Consider the following 27,595-nt stretch of genomic DNA (forward strand, 5'->3'; position numbering starts at 1 on the left):
GTTTGTTTCACATGCAACTTGAAACGCCATATCCACGTGCAGTAGTCGCTCCTGCATATCTGATGAATGATAAATTCCGAAACGCTTCATATAAGCAATTAAGACATTCCTTTCCTGCTGTTCGACTTTACCCAGTTAGCCTCGATGGAGAGCTACTGATTACTGTAACTGTCGCCTGCATCCTGCACGCTGTGTCACATTTATACACTCCTGGAAATGGAAAAAAGAACACATTGACACCGGTGTGTCAGACCCACCATACTTGCTCCGGACACTGCGAGAGGGCTGTACAAGCAATGATCACACGCACGGCACAGCGGACACACCAGGAACCGCGGTGTTGGCCGTCGAATGGCGCTAGCTGCGCAGCATTTGTGCACCGCCGCCGTCAGTGTCAGCCAGTTTGCCGTGGCATACGGAGCTCCATCGCAGTCTTTAACACTGGTAGCATGCCGCGACAGCGTGGACGTGAACCGTATGTGCAGTTGACGGACTTTGAGCGAGGGCGTATAGTGGGCATGCGGGAGGCCGGGTGGACGTACCGCCGAATTGCTCAACACGTGGGGCGTGAGGTCTCCACAGTACATCGATGTTGTCGCCAGTGGTCGGCGGAAGGTGCACGTGCCCGTCGTCCTGGGACCGGACGGCAGCGACGCGCGGATGCACGCCAAGACCGTAGGATCCTACACAGTGCCGTAGGGGACCGCACCGCCACTTCCCAGCAAATTAGGGACACTGTTGCTCCTGGTGTATCGGCGAGGACCATTCGCAACCGTCTCCATGAAGCTGGGCTACGGTCCCGCACACCGTTAGGCCGTCTTCCGCTCACGCCCCAACATCGTGCAGCCCGCCTCCAGTGGTGTCGCGACAGGCGTGAATGGAGGGACGAATGGAGACGTGTCGTCTTCAGCGATGAGAGTCGCTTCTGCCTTGGTGCCAATGATGGTCGTATGCGTGTTTGGCGCCGTGCAGGTGAGCGCCACAATCAGGACTGCATACGACCGAGGCACACAGGGCCAACACCCGGCATCATGGTGTGGGGAGCGATCTCCTACACTGGCCGTACACCACTGGTGATCGTCGAGGGGACACTGAATAGTGCACGGTACATCCAAACCGTCTCGAACCCATGGTTCTACCATTCCTAGACCGGCAAGGGAACTTGCTGTTCGAACAGGACAATGCACGTCCGCATGTATCCCGTGCCACCCAACGTGCTCTAGAAGGTGTAAGTCAACTACCCTGGCCAGCAAGATCTCCGGATCTGTCCCCCATTGAGCATGTTTGGAACTGGATGAAGCGTCGTCTCACGCGGTCTGCACGTCCAGCACGAACGCTGGTCCAACTGAGGCGCCAGGTGGAAATGGCATGGCAAGCCGTTCCACAGGACTACATCCAGCATCTCTACGATCGTCTCCATGAGAGAATAGCAGCCTGCATTGCTGCGAAAGGTGGATATACACTGTACTAGTGCCGACATTGTGCATGCTCTGTTGCCTGTGTCTATGTGCCTGTGGTTCTGTCAGTGTGATCATGTGATGTATCTGACCCCAGGAATGTGTCAATAAAGTTTCCCCTTCCTGGGACAATGAATTCACGGTGTTCTTATTTCAATTTCCAGGAGTGTATTATTGAAATTAAAACATTCTCGATAATCTTGGAATACCTCGGACCGATGTCTTGCCAGTATCACTGTCGACAAAACGTAAAAATTGTCGAGATTTTCGATTCCCGGAATCGTTGAACTGTCAACAAACGTAGTTAAATATGCAAGGAACCCTCGGTGCGCGAGCCCAACTAGCTCCTGACCTATTTCTTCCCTCTAGTGTCGTAGCTACCGGCATCACTACACTTCTCAAATTGTGATGATTATTTACGACGAATTTCATTAGCATACATACACAGGGGACTAGTATTAGGCAAAACTAGGAGAAAATTTCCTATAATTATACACTATGTCATCAAAAGTATCCGGATACCCCCAAAAACATGCTTTTTCATATTAGGTGCATTGTGCTGTCACCTACTGCCAGGTACTCCGTATCAGCGACCTCAGTAGTCATTAGACATCGTGAGAGAGCAAAATGGGGCGCTCCGCGGAACTCACAGACTTCGAACGTGGTCAGGTGATGGCGTGTCACTTGTCTCATACGTCTGTACGCGAGATTTACACACTCCCAAACATCCCTAGGTCCACTGTTTCCGATGTGATAGTGAAGTGAAAACGTGAAGGGACACGTACAGCACAAAAGCGTACAGGCCGATCTCGTCTGTTGACTGACAAAGACCGCCGACAGTGGAAAAGGGACGTAATGTGTATTAGGCAGACATGTATCCGGACCATCACACAGGAATTTCAAACTGCATCAGGATCCACTGCAAGTACTGTGACAGTTAGCCGGGGGGTGAGAGAACTTTGATTTCATGGTCGAGCGGCTGCCCATAAGCCACATATCACGCCGGTAAATGCCAAACGACGCCTCGCTTGTTGTAAGGAGCGTGAACACTGGACGATTGAGCAAAGGAAAAACGTTGTGTGGAGTAGACAACGCGGCGATCCGGTGGCACGGTGTGGGTATGGGGAATGCCCGGTGAACGTAATCTGCCAGAGTGTGTAGTTCCAACATTTAAATTCGGAGGCGGTGGTGTTACGGTGTGGTCGTGTTTTTCATGGAGGGGGCTTGCACCCCTTGTTGTTTTGCGTGGCACTATCACATTCCTACACTGATGTTTTAAGCACCTTCTTGCTCCCACTGTTGAAGAGCAATTCGGGGATGGCGATTGCCTCTTTCAACACGATCGAGCACCTGTTCGTAATGCACGGCTTGTGGCGGAGTGATTACACGACAATAACATCCCAGTAATGGACTGCCTGCACAGAGTCCTGACCTGAATCCTATAGAACATCTTTGGGATGTTTTGGAACGCCGACTTCGTGCCAGGCCTCACCGACCGACATCGATACCTCTCCTCAGTGCAGCACTTCGTGAAGAATGGGCTGCCATTCCCCAAGAAACCGTTCAGCGCCTGATTGAACGTATGCCTGAGAGAGTGGAAGCTGTCATCAACGCTAAGGGTGGGCCAACACCATACTAAATTCCAGCATTACCGATGGAGGCCGCCACTAAATTTAAAGTCGTTTTCAGCCAGGATCCGGATACTTTTGATCATATAGTGTATGTCCAGGAACCTATACCTGTTAAGATATTGGATAATCTGTCCTCTCATTCCCATCTGCCTGTTACTGTCATTACGCATCAGCCCTTTTTCGCACGAAATCACTCTGTTTCAAATACACCTGGCTCCATTGCGATTGCGTCACGTGCACCACTCACAAGCTCCTGTAATATCTGGACACTGTCGATGGGTTGCGTGAACACCAATGGCTTTAGATGTCCTGACAGCCTGAAATCCAACCGATTCAAGTCCCGTGGAAGGGGAGGCCATGCTACAGGACCACCTCGACCCGGCGAGGTACTGGCGCACAATCCGTCAAAAACTGACGTATCTCTGCAAAGGTTAAGTTCTCCAACAGTGCTGGTAATTCATCACACAGAAATCGGCGTTACATAGCACTCTTTGGTAAAGTGTATGGTCCCAAGAGTATGTCGCCAACAATTAGTGCTCACACACAGATACTCGAGTGATCCTCATGACTCACCTCCATGACTAGTCGATCATTTGCATCTGTCCACACACGCGTATTCTGTTTAGTACGCAATCTCTCGTGAATCCTGCCCACCTGTAAATAAAAAGAGGGCTATAAACTGGATCTTCAACGGCCCATATCGCAATAGTTCTTAGTTTGCGGACATTCCATTACACGAACTATTCTTCGAGTCTAAGTCAACATTACCTCCTGCATGAATAGGAAACACTGTTTTTTTATCACCTAGCATGTTATGATGGTGATGTTAAAATGCTTGTCTCTTTGAAAGAGGTACCTGAAAGTTCACTGCGGGTAAAAACATAAAATTCCTACTTCTCGTTTTCGTACTAAAAATGGTTCTGAGCACAATGGGACTTAACATCTGAGGTCATCAGTCCCCTAGAACTTAGAACTACTTAAACCTAACTAACCTAAGGATATCACACACATCCATGCCCGAGGCAGGATTCGAACCTGCGATCGTAGCGGTCGCGCAGTTGCAGACTGTAGCGCCTAGAACCGCTCGGCCATTCCGGCCGGCGGCAGTGTATTGGCGGAGCTGTCATTTATATTCAGGTGATTCACGTGGAAAGGTTTCCGACGTCATCGTGGTCGCGCGACTGGAATTAACTGACTTTGAACGCAGAACGGTTGGAGCTAGACGTATGGGACATTCCACTTCGGAAATCGTTTGGGATTCCAATGTTTCGATATTAACAGTGTGAAGAGTGTTGCGAGAATACCAAATTTCAGGCATTAACTCTCATCACGGACAACGCAGTGGCCGACAGCCTTCACTTAAGGATCGACGGCAGCGGCTTTTGCGTAGGGTTGTCAGTGCTAATAGACAACCAACACCGCGTCAAATAACGGCAGAAATCATTGTGTGACGTACGACGAACGTATCTGTGTGGACAGTGCGGCGAAATTCGGCGTTAATGCGCTACGGCAGCAAGCGACCAAAGAGATTGCCTTTGCTAACAGCACGAAATCGCCTGCAGCGCGTCTCCTGGGCTCGTGACCATATCTATTGGACTCTACATAACTGAAAAACCGTGGCCTGGTCAGATGAATCCGGATTTCAGATGGTAAGAACTGATGGTAGGGTTCAGGTGTGGAGCAGACCCTACGAAACTATGGGCCCAAGTTGTCAACAAGGCACTGTGCAAGCTGGTCGTCGTTCCATAAAGGCGTGGGCTGTATTTACACGGAATGGACTAGGTCTTCTGGTCCAACTAAACCGATCATAGACTGGAAATAGTCACGATCGCTTACTTTGAGACCATTTGCAGTCATTCAAGACGTTCACAAACAACGATGGAATTTTTATGGATGACAGTGCAACTCACCGGGTCACTATTGTTCGCAATTGGCTTTCAGAACATTCTTGACAATTCAAGCGAATGATTTGGCCACCCAAATTGCCCGATATTAATTCCACCGAACATTTATTGACCAGAATCGAGACGTCAGTTCTTGCACAAATTCCTGTACCGGCAACAGTTTCACGTTTCGGAAGGCTGTAGAGGCAGCATGTCTGCAGGGGACTTCGAGCCACTTGTGAAGTCCATGCTAGGTCGAGTTGCTGCACTATGCCGGGCAAAGGGTGGTCAGACACGATATTAGAAGGTACCCAATGACTGCTGTCACCTCAGTGCAGTTGCCTAGTTATTGCTTCTTTAACATGATAGATTTTATTGAGGTTTCTCTTTTCCTGGAATAATTAATGTAAATAAACGTGAGGTGTGAGGTCAAATATACCGGAAATTTAGCTGGTAGATGTATTTTCATATCCAACATAACACTCTAAAATTATGAAATAAGATAAAAGTTAAACACACGCTGTAGTAATACCGTAACTGCCAGAACGTAATACCAAAATTGGTTATAAAATAATAAGCCAATAGCGAGCGCTAGTCATCGTAAATAAATTAATGGAGCGTGGAACCGTTCCAGCAGCACCGAAATCGGTTGGGCTTTGTGTAAGCTCGGCGGCTGTCGGTGGGAGCGGCGATCACACGTGTGCGCCGGCGTTTTTTACGTGACCGGAGTCATTCCTGAGGGAGCTCAACCAGGCGTCCTCCGCAGGCAAAAACTGCCGGCGCAGGCCGCGTTCGCGCCGCTTCTTGCACTGCCGCCACGCATCTGGCATCTCAATGCCGCGCCCGTCATACGCAATTCGCGCATTGAACTGATCGTACCCACGACTGTAAGACGAGCCACGTTCATCTGCCATCCAGAGCGAGAACCTTATTTAGCATCAGATTTCGTGTGTATATTTTTTTGCGCCGACACTGTGGCGCTTGCAGGGAAAGTAATGTACCGCAGTTTAACTCCGTAGCAAAAGACGTATGCATTACTGATATAAGCTAAAACGGGTGGAAATCAGTAACATGCAGTATGTTATGAACTGCATCTGCAGCAGCACTACAACAAACTTAATTAGCGGCTATTGCAGGGTGCAGAAGGACCCAGAGAACATACAACGGTGAAGGTGGCCCTAAATACACTGCCGGAAAAATATAGGACATCCTTTTAGAGGGTTCCAATTCAATCAAGATCTATTGTTGCAAAAGTACATACGGAGTACGTGAAATACTTTAACAGAGCAACACCACACGCGGTTCTCAGGTATCGGGCCGTGCTGAAACACCCATATTAATACGTGGTGTAGCCTCCACGGACGGCAATGTAGGCGCCGACGGCGGCATCCAGTCAATCGTGAAGATGGCGAATATTGCCTGGGATGCGTTGTGTCGCGCCTGTTTTAATTTTGTAACATGCTGGCTGCCGAAGCGCACGAGTCACTTCTCGTCCCATCGTACCATAAATGCTAGATTATAGACAAGTCTGGAGATCGTGCTGGCCAGGGAAGTTGCTGCACGTCTTACAGAGCACGTCGCGTTTTACGAGCGGTTTGTGGGCGAGCATTATCTTGTCGGAACAACACATCACAGCAGAAGAAAGGGTCTGACAACATTTTGCACGCAGCGAGTTGAAAAACCGAAGGTGAACGAGAGTTATAGCTTATCGCACCCCAGACCGTAAGGCCAATGTGTCATTGAATGCACTGCACGAGACATCGCTCAACAGGTCAACGTCGTACGCGCAAACGATCATCACTTGCGTACAGGCAGGCTCTGCTTTCATCGCCGAATGCCACGACGCACTATTCCTTTTTACAAGACATCCTATGACGGCACCACTCGAACCTTCGACGTCGATGCTGTGGCGTGAGCGGGAAACGGGCAAGAGGTTTGCGTGCTTTAAGTCCCACAGGTAATAAACGGTACGCAATATTTCACTTTCACAGTTCTGGGTTCACAAACCCTTGATCTGTGCTGTGGTATCTGTACGATCTGCCATTGCTGCCTTTACAATACGACGATCCTGGTGGGCGTCTGTGCTGCGTGGCCGTCCAGAATATTGTCTACGTGTGTGAGAATGTTTAAGTGAGCACTTATATCAGCATAGTTGCACAACTGACGCAGTACCTCCAACGTCAGTTGCATTTCTGCGAAAGAACCACCTCGGCACGCATAAGGGCACAATTTGATCCCTTTGAAACTCTCTCATCTGGCTGTACGAAGCACGAGTGCGTCTCCGTGGAATAGTTGCCTGCTTGCTTCATACGTCTGCCCCACACTGAGCCTTCTGGCTCTAAGCATTCCCCATTAAATGGTAGACACGGATGGTGCACTGGTAACTACACCACTACGCTATCTATTAGCGGAGGTAGATGGAAACATTGTCAGTACATCTACTATTACACAAGTGGCATATGCCGTCATCGGATCAAAATCTACGTCGTCTTTTCAGGTATAACAATTTTTTTCCGGCAGCGTATGAAGAGATCCATGTTTAAGAACTGAGGGAAATAAACTTCGATATTTTCAGAGGTTACGTAGAATCTGTCACGATGTTACCAAATAACAGTCGCGGCATTCGACTGACGCTGATAAGGGAAACCACCAAAAACCTAAATAAAGGCAGACAGGAGGGTATTTTGTCGTAACGTCATCGGTAATACTGAAATGAGTTCTCTTGCAACTACGTAACGACCCTTGGATTCGAGTGAAAATTCAACACTGTGGGAGGATAACAGCACTGCAATGTCTGCGTTGACTTTATAAGACATGTAGCGTATATTTAACACGATGCGCACGTGTCCAGAATGTTTCTCAAATGCTCACCGTACCACACAGCTGCCGCCATCAACTCCTATCCCTCCAAAAATGGTTGAAGAGGTTTCGTTTGTCAGTGATTGCCACTTGACAGGACACCGTCCATCGATTCGATGACGCAGGCCTCGGGGTAATCAGTAGCCATACAATCGTCTAAAAACAGACTGTGGCACAAGCCCGTGACCGGCCTGTTGAAATGACTGCAGGTAGAACAAGGAAAGAAGAGTAGTGTGTAACGTCCTGCCGACAACGAAGTCATCAGCGACGGGACACTAGCTCGGTTTAGGGAAGGATGGGGAAGAAAATCGGCCGCCCTTTTCAAAAGAACCATCCGGCATTTGCCTTAATCTGTTTCGAGAAATCACGGAAAACCTAAATCTGAGTGACAGCGCAGGGATTTGAACCGTCGTCCTCCCGAACGCGAGTCCAGTGTCAAGGTGAGGGCGAGGAGCCCATCGTGCCGTTCTCGTTTTGCCAGTACTCATTGTATAGCAGGCAGAGTGGACCTGCGGCCGCCCTCGAGGGCCGCCAATGAGGAAAAATGCCCGCTGCTACCGGAGATTGAACGTAGAACCTCCGTGGCCGGAGTCTAGCTCCCTAGCCGCTAGACAATCACTGTAACCACTGAACAAATTTAGATCTTGATCTAGCGAAACAGGTTTTCTTAGTAATTCTGCGTTAAACATTTACACGGAGTCCCATACGCCATTGGACTCCTGAATTTCAGATTCGAGCAGAAATCTGGCAGCCACTTGGTTCAATTAGCAGATGAAATGATCCGCAATATCCCAGCTTTTGCAGCTCAGCTCACAAAGCCTTCCTAGCCAATATTCTCCTGACGTATCAGTAGCTCGTAAAGCTGTAAGTTTAATATCGATTAATAGTGGCGATACATTTCCCCATTTCCAACACACCATCTCCGGGGAAACACATGTTACACGTCGTTCGAAAGTTACCGAGTATCTTTTTTGCCAATCAGATAAATCCACGACGGTAACATATGACGCACGTGCAGACAAACTATCGCAGACATTTTTCAACCAAACTACTCAAGCGAAGAATATCTATCGCTCGCTCGCTGCATCAGAAGTTATCACGGTCGACTGAACTGTCTCATTATACTATCGAAAAATGACATAAAATTGTTTACATATTGAACACAATCAACTTACAGTTACACTGGAATCTACTGGTTTATTAACAGTAGTATGTTAGCCCTGTGCACTTATCTAACCAACATATGTGTTTAGCTTCTTTTTCTTCTTCTTTGCCGTCCTGTCTTGTGGCATGTTTCAACATGAGGTACTCCATCATTTCCTGTTCTGAACATCTTCCTTCATCTGCTTGTATGTTCGTCCTCCCAATCCAACTCTTCTCCTACCTCTTCTTCTCATTCCTACTGCTTTTCCCTCTACATTTCTTTGTTGCAGACAATTTCTACGCAGTATATGTCAAAGCCAAGATTTTTTTTTCCTGTTTCTGATCACTTTCACCAATCTTCTGTCTTCCCCTATTTTCTTCATTACTCCTGTATTTTTAAGTCTGTCAGTCCACTTCAGCTCGCGCATCTTCTCCACAGCCACATTTCAAAACTTTATAAATTTCTTTCTTTGTAACTGTCCATGATTCAATGCCACACAACACTGCACTCCACAACTAACGTTTAGTAAAGCTTATCCTCAGCTCCATGGCATTCTGCTAGATATTAGTTATTGCTACACCTTTTCAAAGGCTCGCTTTACCATACATTAAAATGGTTCAAATGGCTCTGAGCACTATGGGACTCAACTGCTGTGGTCATCAGTCCCCTATAACTTAGAACTACTTAAACCTAACTAACCTAAGGACATCACACACAGCCATGCCCGAGGCAGGATTCGAACCTGCGACCGTAGCGGTCGCACGGTTCCGGACTGCGCGCCTAGATACCATACATTACTTCCTCCTAATTTCCTCTGTACAGATTCCGTTCGAAGTCATTGGACTCCCCAGACACAAAATGGATTTTACTTTTTCTATCTTTTTCCGTCTAGGAATATGTTAGCTGGCGCTTCAGCTTCCTCCTTCCTTATTCTCACCACTTATGTCTTTCTTACATTTACCTTCATTCTGTACTCCTCGCCCCTTCTTGCAACACTCTTCAACATCATCTGTTCAACTGAAGAATAATTACTATCTTTTGTAAGACGGAAATTGAAACTACTGCCGCAAATTACTAGCACTCGATTACTAAGGTACAGATGCGAAACAAAATAATTAAGAGTTGTGTATTAGGCTACGGCATATGTACAAAGGCTGAGTCTACGAGTTTATGAGGCAGTACGACGTACGACTGGTGTTCTGTAAGTAATGCAACACTTTTTTTTAGGTTGGAAAAATGCGGAATTTGTTGTGGGTCGTCGTGAGGAATACTCGCGCTTCAGCCTTTGTAGTTTCATGAAGTTCGCATGCGTGGCGGCACTTTAGGTAGCCTCCAAAATGGCGACTATAACAGAGAAGCGTATCAAGCAGAGAACTGTCATTGATTTCTTTTGGCAGCAAATCAAAGCATCGCAGATATTCGTAGGTCCTTGCAGTGTGTCTATGGAGACCCGGCAGTGAACAAAAGCACGGTGAGTAACTGGGTGAGGCGTCTATCATCATCCCAGCAAAGTGGCGCAAACCTCATCTCCAGCGTGCCGGCGGCCAGCATTCACCTGCGCTATCCTCAACAAATTGAAGAAACTACTTCAGCGTATTATTCGCCACAAAAATGCAAACGAACTTCTCCTTATCCGTGACAATACAACGCCTCAGACAAAGCTGCGCACCCGAAAGGCGCTCAGAAAACTCAGTTGCACTATTCTTCCTCGTGCTCCGTACGGCCCAATGAAGGATGCACTCCGCGGGAAGCAGTAGGTGGGTGATGGGGAGGCGTTTTGTCCGCGTCGACCAATACAGTGGTACCGTCCTCTCAGTAAGGTCGTCGCATTGAACGGCGACTATGTTGAAAAATAGCGTTTTGTAGCCAAAAGAGTGGAGAATAATATAGGTCATACGAATCCTGGATAAAACCAACCTGCCTTCAGAAAAAAGTGTTGAATTGCTTATTGAACGCCCATTGTACAAAGAGATAGGAAGTCAGGTATTGATAACACATTAATTCGTATTACTACAGAAGAGCCGGCCGTGGTGGCCGTGCGGTTCTAGGCACTTCAGTCCGGAACCGCGTGACTGCTACGGTCACAGGTTCGAATCCTGCCTCGGGCATGGATGTGTGTGATGTCCTTAGGTTTGTTAGGTTTAAGTAGTTCTAAGTTGTAGGGGACTGATGACCTCAGATGTTGAGTCCCATAGTGCTCAGAGCCATTTGAACTACAGAAGATAATAGCACTAGTGGTAAGTGTTTCGTCATTTAGTTTTAATCATTACGTTCCCTGTGCAGTAGTTACTGTTCAGAGTGGTGATAGCACTACTACTTTAATCGAACTCGGTGAAGGTCTTTAGCTGATTGGTAGAGTACCCTTCCGAGAAGGACGCGCATAACGCCAGATATTGTGAACATTGCCGCGCACACAGCGCGCGCGGTCACTCTGGCCTCGTTTCCTCAACCGAAATTCGGTTGTTGTCCCTAATTCCTTGGCAACTGTCTCGCGTGGCTGCTCTCACAACTGCCTCCACAACTACATTCTCCACGCACGAGAGCTGACACCCCCAAAATATTGCGCCATTTCAGCCACGAGACGGGGGTACGTCAGTTTTTCTTACTTTTCCATGTTCGCACGGCACACATAATCAAAACACACGGTTCCAGCTCAAGCGGCGTGCCTCCGTGACTGTTTCCCGATTAAGATAGAAAACGTCCCTGTTAAGATGTTGTTCAGGGATATTTTCTCAGTATTTTGGTGTAAGGCACCCATGATCTCCGGTGGCTTGTTACAGAGTAATCGCATTTCTCTTAATGTCTTCCCCCTTTTGTAAGATTCCATGCCTCAAAACATTCTTCTAGGGAACGGGTATACGCATCATGTTGAAATTTATGTCACACACTAAGGACAGTGGTCCCTTGGCGGTATAATAGTCAATGCAGTCATTTGGTACGGCCATTTATGTCACATATTTTGATAAAAACTCACTCATCAAAACGTGCTGGGTACTTCCCGTTGGTCTACAATGACGAAATTTGGCAAAAAGGAAGGTTTCACAGCACAACCACAGGAAAAACTTCGAAAATTGTTAATTTGTACTCACATGAAAAAAAAAGTTTCTTTTGTCCTCTGTTATTCGACGTCAAACTTGAAATTTAAACAATCAATAGTTCTGTATTCAGGCTGACTGGATAAAAGTGAAACATCGAGTAAGGGATGACTTTATTGCCCATATGACACGTTTTGGAAATTATCCGTCATCATGTTGAAATCCAGGAGCGATTACTGTGTGCAGATACGGCGTTTTAAGCTGAATGCGAAAAGAGACATTCGCAGTTTGCAAATGTTTGTTTCGCACACAACTTGAAACGCCGTATCTACGTTGCCAGCCTCCTGCATGGATTTCTGTCACATTTGTATTACTGAAATTACATCATTCTCGAAAATCTTGGAATCCCTAGACTGATATCTTGCCAGTATCAATGTCATTAACAGGCAAAAAGGGTCAAGATGGTCGATTCCCAGAATGGGGTGATCTGTATATAGGCCTACACACAAGCTTGTACGACACCGACAGTGTGCAAGTTCTACTCGCACCTGGACAATTTGTCTTTGTATCTGCATTGCACTGAAATGCAAATGTCGACGGTATAAGTAGTGTATCTCGTTTGGAAACGAACGTGTTCTGCTCATTCCCAGTGCTTGCTGCTGACAACAGAGTGCTGAACGTCCCGTCGAGAGGCTGGTCATTAGAGATGGAGCCGAAGCTCGGATTAGGAAGGGATGTGCAATGAAATCGGCCGTGCTCTTTTTAAAGGAACCATGCCTGCATTAGCATGGACCGATTTAGGAAAATCCGACGTAGATGGGCGGACGAGGGTTTCAACCGTCGTCCTCCCAAATGCGAATCCAGTGTGCTATCCATTGCGCCACCTCGCTCGGTACCACATCACAGTACTTCGGGGTTACTGCATTGCAATATGTTGTGTGTTTTACGTTTTGTTTTTGCATTTTATAGGCACTTTTAGTATTGTGAAGCTATTTTCACAGAAACGAAGGCCATCTGGACAATAAACCGAATAAATCGAAAACTATACCGGGTCGTTATAAACCGAAGTGTACCTACTCTGACAGAGTACCAGTGTGGGCTGTAATTATCGTACGTCAGAGAAACTTTGAGGACGCGCTAATGCAAAAGCAATTTACGCTGCAAAAATTTAGTTCCAATTTTGGCCACCTGGTGCAAATCTGGCTGTACAGCATCTCGTCGACGTCTCCTGTGGTCGTATTGAACACACTGTTGAAACGGCGGTTAATAATAAATTCAACATTATGCCTCTCTCACTTGTTTAACCTTTTATGCCCGCGCCCTGTTCCTAATCCGTTATATTATGTAAACATTTCTATACGTCTTTCCTGCATTCACAGTGCCAGATTTGCACCTTGTGGCCAAAGATGGAACTAATTTTTTTTTTCAGCGTAGATCGGTTCCGCATTAACGCATTACAATGTCTACCAAATTTCATTGCCATTACAGCCACATTGGACATCCGTCAGCAGCTGCACTTTCATTAGAATCACCCATATTATTACTCTGCAACAAGCCACCGCGGACCGTGGGTCCATTGTACCACAATATCCAGATAACTTTCTGGAACATCTCCCTCAGTCTTCCATCGACCCGCTTACGTTTGTTAGCTAATCCAGCAATCCTAGGGATGGGATCAGGTGTGGAAATAAAAATTTTATCTGTTGGTGAGTCTCGAACTTCTGTGACTGTCACTCATACGGCCACGTTTCACGCTTGTGAGAAGTGCCAGCAAGCCACCGTCCCGTCGTCACCCAAGAACACAACAAATCCGTATTCTCTCGTTATCTTCCTTGGAAGGCGTTAAGAAAAGAGAGAGATGCCTATTCTCAGCGGCGCGTGCAGCAGTTCCAAGCAGGGTTCCTACCTTGGCCCGCGGTCACAGCTTTCACGTGTGATTAGCGCCCCAGACCCAACGCGCCTTGCGCTCTCTCCAAGCTCTTGGCTCTTCTTGTTCGACGTGAGAGCAACAACCATTTTCCTACCCGTCTCACTCTATTAACATTAACAATACATATCTTCCACAGTCTCTTCTCACTCACTCACTCAAGCGCTTACGATAGTAGTTTTAATTATAATCTCGTTATAACTTCGATAACATAATGTTGCATGATTTTATTTTTGTCGTAATTACAATTTCATGACTACCCCTGGTATTCCCGTTTTTGGGACTCGCGAATGAAGAGCTTACTCTCGCGTCTTGGATTTGCGGTTATAAAATTTCTGCTGCCGTATGCTTTTTCTGTAGCTGCGCCGTCATTTTATCAAAGATGAGAAGAGAATGTGTGTTCCCGTGTTTTAGTTGTGTGTCTACTCTCTTGGTGAATGGAACCACTGAATCAGAACAGCGTTTGGTTACTCTTGTAACGGAAAGGGTCTCAAACCGTGCGCATATTCACCGGTATGCCAAACTGGAGGTTGTGAAACAGGAACGACGATTCTTTCGCGGTGAGACGTATTTTCCTGGGCTAAAATCCAACCTACTACGCGTCTAGGCTACGGTAACGTTGCTGAATAAAAAAATTGTGAGGGCCTCCACACGAGTACAAAAAAATCCATCAAATTTGGGTTACACGATAAATCACGAAAATTTTAAGGTTATCTACTCACCTAAATAGATGGGTATTGCACTAACGAAAAATTAAGATTGGAACCACCACACAGAAAATGTTAGGGGGTGAATGGGTGGGGGGGGGGGGGGGGAAGACGAACAAAATGACTGCGTTTTACTGGCTGAACGCTTCGAAGCTGCAACAAATCTACTAAACGAGAGTAGCTACACCCTCCTGGAGTGTTGCTGCGCGGTGTGGGATGTTTACCAGTTACGAGAGGAGAACATCGAAAAAAATCGAAGGAGGCCAGCATGTATTTATTGTATCATCTCCGAAGAGCGGAGACAGTGTAAAAGATACGATACACTAATTGGTGTGTAAATTTCATTTGTTCCATGTGCTATTCGAGAGTGGAACTGTCGAAAAACAGTTGGACGTGGTCTTGCCAAGCACTTACGTGAGAATTGCCGAATACTAATGTATAATATGAATAATGAATAATGTTGCTGCGCTCAACTCGGAGGTTGCCAGGTGAAGAGATTTCCCTGTGTATGGGACTACTTTGGAGGAGAGGTGACGGCGTAATATTTCTTATCACCGGACTTTTTGCCAATGCCCTGCGTTAGATATTAAATGAGTCCACTTTGTCTTAAGGGATGTGGGGGCAAGACGACATCGTTGGGGCCTGGTCGATGGGTACTTCAGTCGCCTTCCGAAAGAAGGCCACGTGCAAGTACAGGGATTCCTCGTCTTCCACGCTTTCACTGCACGCCCATCCATTCCGAAACAAGTATGCAATCGCCTACACGCTACACACTTTGTCACAGCCGGTTTAAGTTCCAAGCGACACAAGCCGCACCTTAGGGTGTCCCAAACTGGGAAGGGCGCCAGAGGCACCAACATATACAGAATGTATCACAATTAGTAGTGAGTGTCACGCTGAGAGGGGTATCAAGGTGTCCAAGTGGAAGATTTGTACAGACTGCGTATCACAATTAGTGGCGAAAATTAACACAGGTGAAAGTGTACGAGGAAAAAAGGTTGGAGGGGATGGGTACCGAATGATAACTCGCTTCTCTTGGAAAATGTTATAGAACCGGCCTCGCTTTCTGTTCGCCATCATTACCACTGACAGGTTGGAGTACTACCACCACTACGTTACTAAGAAATTAATAAAATAAAAACAAGTTTCTCGGTTGTGGATGTTCGCATCGTCAAATTCACTGACGGAAGAAAACCGCAGCACGAAAAACTAATTAATGTAAACGAAATTTCGGGAATACATTGGTGTAGCTAACACATTTAAGTGATTAACATTGCAAGAGGACAGATATATGTAAGCGCGAGATAAGCCATTGCAAATGTGAAACGACGGTACATTAATAACCGGTGTAACCGCCAGAATACAAACGAGAATATATTGTGTCGTACTGGTGCCGGATGTCAATTTGTGGGACGGAGATCCATGCCTGCTGCACTTGGTTCATCACAATATAGGAACAGTTAATGCTGGTTGTGGATGACGCTTGAGTAGTAGTTCGATGATGTCCCCTATGTGCTCGATTGGAGACAGATTTGGTGATCGAGCAGGCCAAGGTGGCACGTCGACAGTCTATAGAGCACGTTGGGTTACGTGGGCGAGCATTGTCCTGCTGGAAAACACCCCTTGGGTAGTGTTCAGGAATGTTCAGGTGTGGGTCCAGTGTGTGTAGCACGCAGACAGGTCGGTTGCAGGCCGTCGGCTGGCCTATTCCTAAACAACACACGGTCATCACTGACACCGCGGCAGAACCAGAAAATACGACAGACCTCCAACTTACCCTCCAATGAGTTCACGCTCGAAATCAATCAAGTCGCAAATGGCGGTGGTTTTGGGTCAATGGTATGAACGCTACTCGGCGTCTGACCCGGAGCTGTCCTTGAAACCGTTGCGTCAGTGTGGTGCCAACTGCTCGTCAGATTGCTGCTGCAGATGCAGTACGCTGCACCACAGCCATACGCCGAACACGATTCTCTCTCCTCTGGGTGATGCCACGTGGCCGTGAGGAGTCTGGGCTTCTTAACACCGTACATTCTCGTGAGCACCGCTGCCAGGTATCGTGTACAGTGGCTCATTCCTACCAAGTGTTCCTGCAATGTCGCAGAAGGAACATCCGGCTTCTCGTAGCCATATTACATGACCTCGTTCAAACTCAGTGAAGTGACGATAATAGTGTCTTTGTCGGCTTAAAGGCATTCTTGAGTAACATCGACTCACCACGACCAATCTAAAAGGTAACTAACGCTCCTGGCCGTTACAGTGTCTATTTAAAAAAAAAAAGCACACCTGATTTACACCCTCACGGTGCTGCTACTAGCGCCACTCTTTACCTATTGGCGCGAAATCTGACTAGATACACGGTGGTCTCGCGGTTCTAGGCGCGCAGTCCGGAACCGTGCGACTGCTACGGTCGCAGGTTCGAATCCTGCCTCGGGCATGGATGTGTGTGATGTCCTTAGGTTAGTTAGGTTTAAGTAGTTCTAAGTACTAGGGGACTGATGACCACAGCTGTTAAGTCCCATAGTGCTCAGAGCCATTTTCTGACTAGATATAATCTTTCCGATGTAGAAACACGTCTACCAACTTACACTTATGTCGCACAATTCCTTCATGGTGCTGCAATTTTTTTTCCGTCATTGTATTTCTTTACTAATAAAGTATAACATAACAACCGGAAAAACTGCGTTATGCGCTAGCTGCCGCACGAAAACAATGACGGAGCTGCAGTGAGCCCTGGATAATCTGCGGCGGCGGCTTCCGCATAGCCAGCTTTGCAGCACGGGCCGACGGCTGCCGGCTCGGCCTCAATTTGTTGAAGGCACGCCACTCCCTGGCCACGAGTTCACAGGCGCTTAACCTCCGACCCGGTCACTTAACGGGTGCTGTTTAAGCCCATCGGTCATATCGGTAATGTGTGTGGGAAGCGCCAGCACTCCGCTATCCCTTCTACCGAGCACACCTGCCACCGGTCCGTAATCGGAATTCCACAATCTTAGAAATCCAGCCTCGAGCATTACGTTCACTTCCAATAATTACGAAAACGAATAGCAGTGTAATTATTCTGTGTAGCGCACTACGGAGACTCGGGCAATGGATTTAAATAATGACGATTTTGCAGTTCACGGCATATTTTCAGATTTGAGAGCGTAGTTCATCGCGGCGACATTTTTCCATAAATGTTTCTCGGTTTCCTTGCAGCGTCAGAATCGTTTGTATACTCAAGCTTTGGACAACTTGTTCTAACGTTGTCGTCAGGAGTTATCTGTTGTAACCAGAGCCAGTGCGGTACTTTCCTTAGTGTATTTGGTCGAATTATATCTCGGACAGGTCACGAGATCAAGGAACTTCCATCTGCTACCAGAGATAACGTCGAGCCTGTGATGGAGGAACATTACTAGTGATGTTGATTCCATTAGGTGGTGCGTAACTCAGCTTCTTTCTCTGTAGCCTTTCAGCTTCTAGTGGGCGTTACCACGCACCACTAATTGAGTAATTGCTGTACCGATTAGGCTCGTTGCACTTTCTGATCTCAACGAATTATCTGATGATAGAATCCCAATCGGATATGACTTTCGTTCCGTGTTCGTTTTTGAGGATATGTTCCGCGACAGAAGATTTGTCGGTATCGCTATCTTTTGTGTGGCGTCGATGTTCTGCGCAGGGTTCTGAAATCTTAAGTATGGAATGACCGATCTAACAGCAACTGCATTCACTGGGCGCAGTATCTCTAATTTTCTCGGGCAATATACAAAGCTACGTGGCTTATTATCAGTACAGGCCGTCTTTCTGGTCGCACGATAGAATACAGCTTTTAATTTTGTGTGTCTCGTTAGAAAATCCCATCTGGGTGTGGAAGAACATTGGTTGGGCGCTAGTACTGCGCTCGAGGGGGGCACTGCCTCAATGACACACTGCGGACAATGAAAATATGATGTTGGTCATTACAATGGCGCGCCCGCCACTTGAAACAATGGCTTACGCACATTCACAAAGCGCGTTGTACTGTGACTTGCGTCGAATCCTTATGCAGCCGCGGCCGAGCCCAAAATACTGATTCACCGGCCTGAGTTTTATAGTCATGTCACTTACAGACAGCTTTCTGCCTTGTGCCCTTTAAGCAATGATGCACAGGTTACGATTTGTGCAACCACCAATTGCGACACTTTCCACATACTTTGTCATTTCAGTTCCGAAACTGTCCCTTCGATTTTCTTTGCGTGGCTATTTGTATACGGTCCTATTTAGCTCCCGCCCGTGACAACGCCGTATTACACTGGCTGTAGGGTCGTCTACTATTGTGTCGACTTACGAACAGTAAAGTGGAGCAAACGTGAAGTGTTACGTCACTGGCGTTACTTCTGGTGCATGTTACTAATCCGAAGTAACGATCAACGGAAAATCGATTAGAAATGGTTTAGTCATAAAATGCATCTTAACTACAATTTCTTTTCGGGATTAAAACGTTATTATCGCTGTATACAACATTACCCCACAGGTTTACCAATGATTTGTGCCTTCTTGCATTGTGATTTTGTGTGTGTGTGTGTGTGTGTGTGTGTGTGTGTGTGTGTGTGTGTGTGTGAATTCCTTTTGGTCATTTTATAGCCGTTTTCAGTGAATGTTCTTTGGCAGGCCTCAGTATACTCCAACACCGTGGCTAGAGTCAGTCGACATATATGTTTTCTGGGTATGGTACCGCGTCATAATGTATAAAACTACCGCTGCCGGGGAAAAACCAACGTTTAGGCCACGGCTGCAGAGGATTTCTTCTGGGTATACTGGTAGACCCAGAAAACTTTTATGTCGATGTAGTACTTCGTTTCTTCACTTTACATCGTCTATGACTTCGATCACATCAATCCAATTCGTGGACCGCTGGCCAATTTCTCTTCAGTACTGTACGTCAATATTACTAATCGGAATTTCTTTGGCAACTCTTATATACGCTCCTTAGTGTATCTCACCTGCAGTGTTTCTCCAACATCACGTATGGAAGTTTTTTTTTCTTTCTTTCGAAGGACAGCCGTTAAAAGCAGAGCTCGTTAGCAAACCTGCATCTCTAGTCGGCAATGATAGCGCCTCACTGCTCGGCTTTGTCCGTCCGCGATGCGATTCACTTAATGCTACAGACTTGCTCATTGCTGAGGCGCTGTACTGTTTCGGGCGGCTTTATTATCAGTAGTGGCTTAACTAGGGTAAGTGGCATTTCCGTTTTTCTACCCTCCCCGCTATGCAGACACCTCCCAATTTCTTGTTTAATCCCAATCGCAGCTTAGCCTCTTCATTCATTTATAAGATCAACATCAAGTGGGCAGTGAAATAAAACGTGCACATTTCACCATTTCATGTTTTTTTATGATACAATTCAATAAGTGAAAAAAATAGCACCATTTCTTTCCCGCTCTTTCATTGCCTATCAAATGGAAGGCCGTTACTAACGAAAAAACAAAAAACCCAAACTATATCCTTTACATTTTCATTCCGTTGCGCGAGAGTGACGGAATGTAGTAGCTGAAAACAAGAAACGAGCGTGTCCTTACCAGCAAAGATAGTTCTTAGGGACTCGTTGCTCAATCCAATCCAAATCTCTTCATAATTTCCTTAAATACATACTCATCCCCTTCCCATTTTATTACCTACCAATCACTCCCCTCTGCCCCCTCCCCACCGTTTCGCCCTTCCTCTTTTACACTGAAGAACCAAAGAAACTGGTATAGGCATGCGTATTCAAACACAGAGATATGTAAACATGCAGAATACGGCACTGTGGTCGGCGACGCCTGCAGAAGACAACAAGTGTGTGGCGCTGTTGCTAGATCGGTTACTACTGATAAAATGGCGGGTCATCAAGACTTAAGTGAGTTTGAACGTGGCGTTATAGCTGGTGCACGAGCTACGAGACACAGCATCTCCGAGGTAGCGATGAAGGGGATTTTCCCGTACGATAATTTCACGGGTGTACCGTTAACATCAGGAATCCGGTAATACATCAAATCTCCGATATAGCTGCGGCCGGTGGTCTCGCGGTTAAGGCGCTCAGTCCGGAACCGCGCGACTGCTACGGTCGCAGGTTCGAATCCTGCCTCGGGCATGGATGTGTGTGATGTCCTTAGGTTAGTTAGGTTTAAGTAGTTCTAAGTTCTAGGGGACTGATGACCACAGAAGTTAAGTCCCATAGTGCTCAGAGCCATTTGAACCATTTTTTAGCTGCGGCCGGAAAAAGATCCTGCAAGAACGGGGCCAACGACGACTGAAGAGAATCGTTCAAAGTGACACAGAAGGGCAACCCTTCAGCAAACTGCAGCAGATTTGACTGCTGGGCCATCAGCAAGTGTCAGCGTGCGAACCATTCAACGAATCATCATCGATATTGGCTGTCGGAACCGAAGGCCTACTCGTGTACCCTTGATGACTGCACCATACACAAAGTTTGACGCCTCGCCTGGAACAGTCAACATCGACATTGGACTGTTGATGACTGGAAACATGATGCCTGGTCGGAAGAGTCCCGTTTCAAATTGTATCGAGCGGATGGGCGTGTACGGCTATGGAGACAACCTCACCAATCCACGGACCCTGCACGTCTGCAGTGGACTGTTCAAGCTAGTGGAGGCTCTGTAATGGTGTGGGGCGTGAGCAGTTGGTGTGATATGGGGCCCCTGATACGTCTGGATACGACTAACAGATGACACGTACCTAAGGATCCTGTCTGATCACCTGCATCCATTCACGTCCATTGTGCATTCCGACAACTTGGGCAATTCCAGCAGGATAATGCGACACTCCATACGTCCAGAATTGCTACAGAGTGGCTCCAGGAACACTCTTCTGAGTTTAAACACTTCCGCTGGCTACCAAACTCCCCAAACATGAACATTATTGAGCATATCTGGGGTGCCTTGCAACGTGCTGTTCAGAAGAGATCTCCACTCCCTCTTACTCGCACGGATGGACAGGCCAGCAGGATTAATGGTGTCAATTCCCTCCAGTACTACTTCAGACATTGATAGAGTCCATGTTGTGGCACTTGTGCGTGCTCGCGGGGGCCCTACACGATATTACGCAGGTGTACCAGTTTGTTTGGCCCTTCAGAGTATTTGCTTGTCCCTGTGCCCCACAGAAGCAGCGGCCGGCGTACGCGGCCCCGGAGTCACCGTGGTGCGCCACGAGATGTCTACCCACACGAATTGGGGTGGCGCGGACATGTGGCAGAGTCGTTACGCTCTTTCGGGTCACCCCCACGGTAATAAATTTAACAACCAACACGGTGGCGACACGTCCTTTCGTCGCCCATGCTAGCTGCGATTTGCAGTCACTAGTGGCGCTCCGGAGCGACGCGTGACTGTTTCCACTCTCGTGTCAAATGTCGTACCGTACGGTTTGACCGATAATGAAACTGAATGTAATGACAGCTAATACTTAAGAGAGTTTTTAACTTCCAGACGTAGCTGAAAGCATTAAACAAGTTTATCTGATAAAGCCAGTTCCTATCCAAAACTTTACATTTCAGCTCTTGTCATAAGTAAAGCACCTAACCGTCATCTGGAACAACGTTGCAAGTACAATTTTATAAGTACGAATTTTTAGTGAATTCAGTTACTATTCTGAAAGAAGACGGAAGTGTGTTTCACGAATTAACGGGAAAGACGATTTTTAATAAACCTTGGAGATGACTGTTGTGATTGTAATCAACTGTTTGTTCTATTTCCTATTACGGTATTGGCGCATAAAGGTCTCAAAAATGTCCCGTCACAAATCGGAATAAACTACTTATTAGTTCCTAAATTTATATGTTAACATAGCAAATGCGCACTGTGTTGATTTTCGTCCCCTTAAAAACCTGCTGTAGAGTATTCTTCGCTCATTTGTAACCACAGCCCGTGACTCCGACTTAATTACATGTGTGTGTAAGCTGGACGAATCGTCTGTCACGAAACACAAAGGGACGTTACACCCGGAAATGGAACAGATTATGGTGATCGCGTTCTTGTTGCAAAGCTCCTCCAATGCTATGAAATGCTTGTCTACTGACGACGAGTCCATATTCACCCATCTCCCATAGTACAAATATTTTCATCTGCGAATGCTAACATCTAAAATAAATACCATAAAATAAAAGGTCGTATTTTGCTAAGGCATCCTGAACCTACAAATGCCATTATTTTTTGTGTGTTTACCGTCCAATCAACCGATGTAGTTTGTTGGGTTACACAGTGCCTACAGAAGTTAAGTATTTGGTCTTATTAGGCTGCAGTGTGTTCGTTGTTTTTTTTCTGAATGGATATCCTTCACTTCGCCAAACACAATATAAAAACATTTTTCAGACAGCCTGCCAATATTCTTCTCTGTTTGCAATTACAATGAGAGGTTCCAGTACCTTCTTCACTACTGAACATGTAAGAGTTAAAAAATATCAAGTGCATCGCTGTTTGAGCCTGTCACTATTATGTAGTAAGAACGTTTCGCGCCTCCTGGCAACACCACGCCGCACTGCGACCCAAGTTGACATGTAACAGGCGTAGTCAAGTCCATCAGCTAGCCGCCTCACTGTTAGCAGTGGGCTCAGCGCCCACTGGACTAGATGGACGGCCGTATACAGCAGCACACGGTCGACTAATCCCGAACACATGTACAAGTACTGCCACGCGATCAAGTCTGTGCACGGTCGACTGACTGACGGATCCCAGTGAAATGGCACTGGTCAGACTTCATCGCTTGTTGCTGCTCGTGCCTGGGTATGTTATGTACTTAAGTACCAACTCTGACCATAGAGAAGCTTAGAAGTGTTGTGAATGAGAACAGGCCACTACATTGACGCAAATTAAACGACCCCTATGCCAACGGCGGCCCTCTACCTGCCAAATTTCGCAGACAACAGTACAGATTCATAAAAGAAATGCTTCATTTGTTCTGTTAACAATATATGCAAGTAATACAGAGAATTCTCCTATGTTACACACTTTTAGCAAACTCTTTTCTAATACAGTTCAGGAATATTATTGTTAAGACCAACACTGTGTGGTTTTCTTCTTTAGATACCGTGAAATGTGAGTGCAGCTTACGTCAATGTTACAACCAAACGTTCTTCATGTTGTACAGTTTTCCCTGAAATTCTGCCATTTTGTAATTGCGTGCTGCGTATCTGTTAGGATATACGGAAACGTCTCCATGTTCATCCTGTACTAGTTGAAAAATGTTCCTGTGTATTTCTTCAGTTGTTTATGTAAGTGATGAAATTCTCCTAGTTTGCTTCATTTGCTAACAATGAGAACTCTCCATCGTACCCACCGCCCCCCGTCAGATTTAACGGTAAAATGGCCCAATGGATTGCCCGTCAAAAACTGAACACAGATCTGGCATCAAAACAGAAAGAAAGCGTACTGAACTGTGAAAAAAGAAGCAAAATAGAAACTGTGAGCGGCCTAAGCTGAAGATCTGCAACATCGACCGAGTTGCGATAACGCGGCGTCGTAGTTGTGTGGTCATAGTGTTAGACTGCAAAGCAGGAGATCCGTGTTCAAATCTCTTTCGTGTCCCATTTGTTTCACAAATTATGAACTTTACGTTCGATTATTGACGTGTCTGTTCTCCTTCTGTAGTCTTGCCAATCATTTATAGAATATCAGTCATCTGGTAATACCATATTACCGTCGCGAGTGAATGTGATGAATAGCGAGAGCAGGCCAAAGCCGCATAGACCTCTCACACAAATGAAAACAACAAATAAATGTTTGTGAACTATGTTACAACAAAGGAACTCGGGAGGCAAAACTTCCAAAACGGAGCGGAAAGGTCATAACATGTGGTACTTGTGTGAACAAAGAGGAGGTACGTACGACTGGAGGTCCTTACACCTCGCTGTTGCAAACGACCGTTACACCACGATGTAGACACAAATTTTAATATAGCGAACAGACACGTCAATGACCGCACCGACAATTCATAATTTTGTGGGAAAAAAATGGGCTACGATACTTGAACCCGGACCTTTCCATTCGCACGCCAACACCGTGACCACATAACCACAACGCCGTCGCTGATCAAATTTGCTCGTGTTGTACGTCTTGAGCTCGGAGCTTCGCTGTTTCGATTTTGTTTCTTTTTTCACAGCTCATTACACCTTCTTCCTGCTTTAGTGCTCGATCCACGTCCAATTTTTGACGCGCTATCCACTGAGTCATCTTACCACTAAATCTGAGCAGGGTGGCGGCGGTGGGGAGTTTCCCTCGTTACAAGACTGAGCCAGAACTCCCTTCGCCCTAGTCTGGTTCTTTGCCCGGTCAGGCATGCATTCGCTAGAAAGTACAAATCACTTCGTCCAAAAAAGCAATTCAGTTGCCTAACCACAGGCTGACTGCGGATGGTACTGGGCTTCAGTGGACACCAGAGCAGAGGGTACTCACCAGTGTAGCCGGGCGCGCACGTGCAGGAGTAGGACTCGAGGCTCCGCAGGCTGCAGGTGCCGCCGTTGAGGCAGGGGTCGGAGTCGCACGAGTTGGCCACCGGGATCTCGCACAGCGACGCCGAGTAGCCGATGGGGCACGTGCACGTGAACGTGGGCGACGCGGACGGCGACGTGCGCACGTGGCACGAGCCGCCGTTCTGGCAGCGCGGCCCGGGGCCCGTGTGACACGGGTTCGCGTGCTGGCAGTACTCGCCCACGTACATCGACGTGCAGCTGCGCACACAAAGTTCACAATTACACGCTGCAGCCAACGAGGCAGGAGGGAAGGCAAGGTTAGGTCAGGGCATAAATAAGTATACAACCGGCTGAACTAAAAGAGGACAATGAGGCCTTAGTAATGTTTTATGTTGGTTGTGTTCCACAGCTTTGATAAACTTTCGATATGACATCGTGTAACACGGTAGGCTACTGATAAAAGTCGTCTTTTAAACACCAGTTTCGAGCACAGTTTAGGTTAGCAGCAAGAGTTGCATTGGACTATAATTTTGCGGCGCTTTTTTCAGGTCGTGCTATTAGAATCTAACTCTTCCTCTTAACCCAAACTGAGCTGGAAAATTGTAGTTGGTCGAAATAGGTCTCTTATTAAAGAATTCTTTTGACAGCAGCTTATGGTGTTACATAATGTCATTTCTTGAGGCCTTGATGGTTTAACAACCCGACTCTGTTCGAAGTAAGAATAACTGCTCACTTGGAGGACGGTATAGGACGAGACTCGGGCTTCTTCAAGGGTATGGACATGAGGTGAAGCACAGCAGTAACACAATGGTGACAACGACAGACTTTAGGGTCGGCGCCGAACTTTTCACGCATACTCATTTATTTTACACTATCAAACACTAAGTCACCAGAATGACAACCAACATAAACATAAACGCGACTAAGAACCATCGCGTAACATAAAAATTATCAACAAAATAATTAAAGCTATACTACTTGGAACCAAAGTAAGTCACAAGACTGATCGCGTGTTTTATATCGTGCACAACGATAAATGTATGAAAATAAAGGTACATCAGCCTCAATGAAATGTTTAGGTGTCATTAGTTATTACTGAGGGCACTCACGTTTTTCTTTCACAAACCGATGTCATACGAACTGCTATGGATTCGACGGTACACAGCCCTACCAGGGACAGAACATTTTCTCGACCACATTATTGATCGATCAGGAGCATATGCGGAAATCTTTAAGATGAGTTGCGCCCTAACAACGCGTCCAAGGGTTCCACCATGACGACTTAACTCTGCGTTGTTTCTGCCCTAACTCTTGTTCCAGCAGTCTACTGGTAGCAGCCTCACATGCATGACAACGCTCCATACATTACGACGCAGCCTTAGGTAAGGGCTCATTCCACGGGCTAACGACGATGACTGTCATTTGCATGGCCGACGAGATATTTACCAGGCTTTATTTTTTAAAAAAGTGTGCTCGCTACCGCTCTTTGACGAACATGGTAAACAACAGACACTGTTTCGTCAGTACACAAAACATATTTTCGTAAAAGAGTGGGAACGATGAGACATTTTTATTTACTATTTATTTTTTATCGTACACTTGGTTACCCAGAAGCAAAAGCAAACCGTAGAACTGCTGCTACAACCACATAAAATGAGAAGAGCAGAAAAATTACGTAATTATTTAACAAAATCAATTACGACAGAAACTGATTATTTTACGGAAGTCTTGGATTAAATCTAATTCTAAATGAAAACTATCATCTGAATTCAGGTATCAGCTGGCAGTATAATAATTTTACCAATGCATAATAGTCTCATGTTCTGGTTATCCGTGATGCATGCTGCCGATTCCTAGACGCGCTGCTTGTCATTATGTACCACATAAATTTTTGTTTCTATTCTTGCTCTCTAATAGTGATAAATGTTTATAGCAAAGGCGGCTGATTACGCCGTCTGTAAACTGCTTGTAAATGTGTTAGACGCCGACAGCAGCGGCGGAATGGTACCGGGCGAAGCACGGGCAAGAGGACGTACCAGCAGATGGGGTTCAGTGGCTCGCTACAAAGGTCAGAAAAGGCATATGCCACAGAGCTGCGAGCCTACCATTACGGTGGTGGCCACCGCAAGATGGCGCGCCATTACGCGGCTAATTGAGTTTAAGGCCTGGCCACCATCTTGTCATTATCCCGCGCTGTGCTGTAATTTCAAAACGAACCGCTAATGGAATCCTGAATACGGCGACTCTTCCTGACTTGCACAAATCGTGAAGGGTCCCAAGGCAGCACTCCCCCGATTCCATTATTGCCTAATGGGTCAGGGCGAACCAAAGATACCATTCCACTCTCCCCGTTCCGCTCCACAGCGGCGCACTTTACCTTAACCAGCATCTGGATGCCGAACAGGAACCCAAATGTCTCAAAACCTGCATTACTAATGGAATCATTACGCTGTTACTAAAATGAATCACCTTTGACCATTTCATATTTAATGCTCAAAGCCAAATAAATTATTTTCTTACGTATAACTTATACCT

The 27,595-nt window shown here is 46.5% G+C and overlaps 1 protein-coding gene across 1 annotated transcript in view; it reads right to left on the reverse strand.

Moving 5' to 3' along the window:
* Positions 1-25,915, reverse strand: part of LOC124722784 (neurogenic locus Notch protein) — a 155,642-nt gene extending 129,727 nt beyond the window's left edge. Inside the window, exons 1-2 of the mRNA XM_047247918.1 lie at positions 25,794-25,915; positions 25,044-25,318 (exon numbers count right to left, since the gene is read on the reverse strand). Of these exons, the coding sequence (XP_047103874.1) occupies positions 25,044-25,318; positions 25,794-25,915 (397 nt within the window). The remainder of the gene's footprint in view (positions 1-25,043; positions 25,319-25,793) is intronic.
* Positions 25,916-27,595: the final 1,680 nt, after the last annotated feature.

Source organism: Schistocerca piceifrons, chromosome X (assembly GCF_021461385.2).
Source record: "Schistocerca piceifrons isolate TAMUIC-IGC-003096 chromosome X, iqSchPice1.1, whole genome shotgun sequence".
In the NCBI taxonomy this organism is placed as follows: Eukaryota; Metazoa; Arthropoda; class Insecta; order Orthoptera; family Acrididae; genus Schistocerca; species Schistocerca piceifrons.